This window comes from Ylistrum balloti, unplaced genomic scaffold (assembly GCF_031769215.1).
Source record: "Ylistrum balloti isolate Yb309-2 unplaced genomic scaffold, AGI_CSIRO_Ybal_v1 Utg370140, whole genome shotgun sequence".
NCBI classification, from domain to species: Eukaryota; Metazoa; Mollusca; class Bivalvia; order Pectinida; family Pectinidae; genus Ylistrum; species Ylistrum balloti.
In genome coordinates this window covers 640572-642457 of record NW_026782147.1, presented here as the reverse complement: position 1 = coordinate 642457, position 1886 = coordinate 640572, and the positions used below count along the sequence as shown (strand labels likewise).

The window sequence follows — 1886 nt, the reverse complement described above, 5'->3', positions numbered from 1 at the left end:
AAATGTACATGTTTGGAAACATTATGATATAAGTAGAGTGTGCAACCTTTGCTCCTCCATGATGTCCGCAGGCCTGTGACACTCGACCAGTGTGTACTTTCTTATTTCTTTCACATTTCACATTTCTTCTGGAACATTAATAAATTACACTAAACAATGTTTAATATGTATTTAGATTTCGTTAATGAAAAAAATGCTATTCTATGTATAAAACTTTCTATGATAACCGATACTAGTTTTGATACGTCACAAAGTCACTGGTGAAATGCAAAAATAAGGTTTCCTTTGAATATATATAGCCATATATAATTACAAATCCGATATTACTGCAAGTCATGTTTTTCGGTGACTCAAAACTTTCGCGGTTGCATGAAGTAACAAGGGCTATTGATTCAATTGTCATTAACCAGAGATTCTCTCTATTGATTTTCTTTTCTATTTTTCGCAATGTCTTTCAATCCTCGATAAAAGAAAACTTGAAATCCCTTGAAAACAACACTCTTTACATCTATTCGGTAGCTGAATTCCCGAAATACTTGTTCATACACAAGTATCGATGGAATTGATATGCTGACTTTGGTGATCCTGGAGATACCATCCTTGTCGTCAACCACTAGAAACAAGTCTTTTATCGCCTTTCGGATCTGACTGTTCAGAACAGCGTACAAAAACGGGTTTACCAAACAATGTGCCCAAGCAACGTAAAGAAATGCGATGCGCATTCCGGGGTCAACCGCTGACGTTTTTATATCAATGATGGATAGCACAATAAAGGGTAAATACATTAGGCAAAATGTTGTTAGTAAAACCAGAACTAAAGACACAAGACGAACGTCACGTCTTCGTAGCTTGTCCGTGTGGTTTTTAGTGGTCACAGACTTGCTCCGGGTTATATTCACTTGTTGATTCGTTTTAAACACTTTTGGTAGAATACTCGTATATCCAAAGATCAGTAAAGGAACTGAAGTTATCACAGCGAATCCGGAGAGAAATATTCCGAAGCTGTCCTTAGCTTTGAATGGATTGCAAAAAAATCTGTTCCGGTCATACATAAAACTTCCCCAAACTTCGGTCGCCGGAAACAGCAGTATTATCGGGTACACTATCCAGGACAAGCATATCATGATCGCTATGTTTTTCTTGTCGTTGTAGATGTTTAAGTATGTGCTGTATCTGACTATAAGGAAATATCTGTTTATGGCTACGAGATCAAGTCCCAATAACTCGGAAGCTGTTATGGAATATGTGATATACCCCATAGCTTTACAAATGGTCAGGTTCACATCATCAGTGTAGTTAAAAGACATGGCGGCGATATATGGCAGTGAGATCGCACAAACAAGCGCGTTGTTTATCACCAAATTGAGAACAAACAAAATCACATTTTGTCGATATAGTTTCGCCTTCAAGATTGCGATCAGAATCATCATATTTGCAAGGAAACCCAAAGACCCTATCAATGTGGCGCCTACCTGGTGCAGTGTTCGTGTGGGTACGTCCTCGTGTGATGTTAGGTTGTCCTGGATGTCTAAAAGTGTCGTCTGCTCCATTTCGGCAACCTCATTCAAAATAAATCCCTCGTATTTGCGCTACATTGAAAGTTATGTACAAAACAACAGTAAATCACGTGATTCTGAGTAGTGACCGCTCAGTAAGGAAGACGGTATCATTTCCGTGTATCACCTGAATGATGTTCATACGTGTAACATGGTGAATTGTACATCATTTGTGTTTCCTTGTTGATATTCGTTCCCTTATGTTTTATCAATACAATGCTATATAGAAATTGTCTATGTCACATGACAGTCACGTGATACAAATGTACAATGTAGGTTAACACTACATGTATTTCAATGATATTAATTATTATTGTTATAATCAAATTA

The 1886-nt window shown here is 37.4% G+C and overlaps 1 protein-coding gene across 1 annotated transcript; it reads right to left on the bottom strand.

Moving 5' to 3' along the window:
• Window positions 1-419: 419 nt before the first annotated feature.
• LOC132550714 (melanopsin-B-like) lies at window positions 420-1550 on the bottom strand. Its single transcript, XM_060214805.1, has one exon. The coding sequence runs from the start codon at window positions 1548-1550 to the stop codon at window positions 420-422; it is 1131 nt and encodes a 376-aa protein (XP_060070788.1).
• Between the last annotated feature and the right edge of the window lie 336 nt (window positions 1551-1886).

Excerpts from the sequence above, each read along its gene's own strand:
- LOC132550714 (XM_060214805.1), bottom strand. The coding sequence starts at position 1,550 with ATGGAGCAGACGACACTTTTAGACATCCAGGACAACCTAACATCACAC.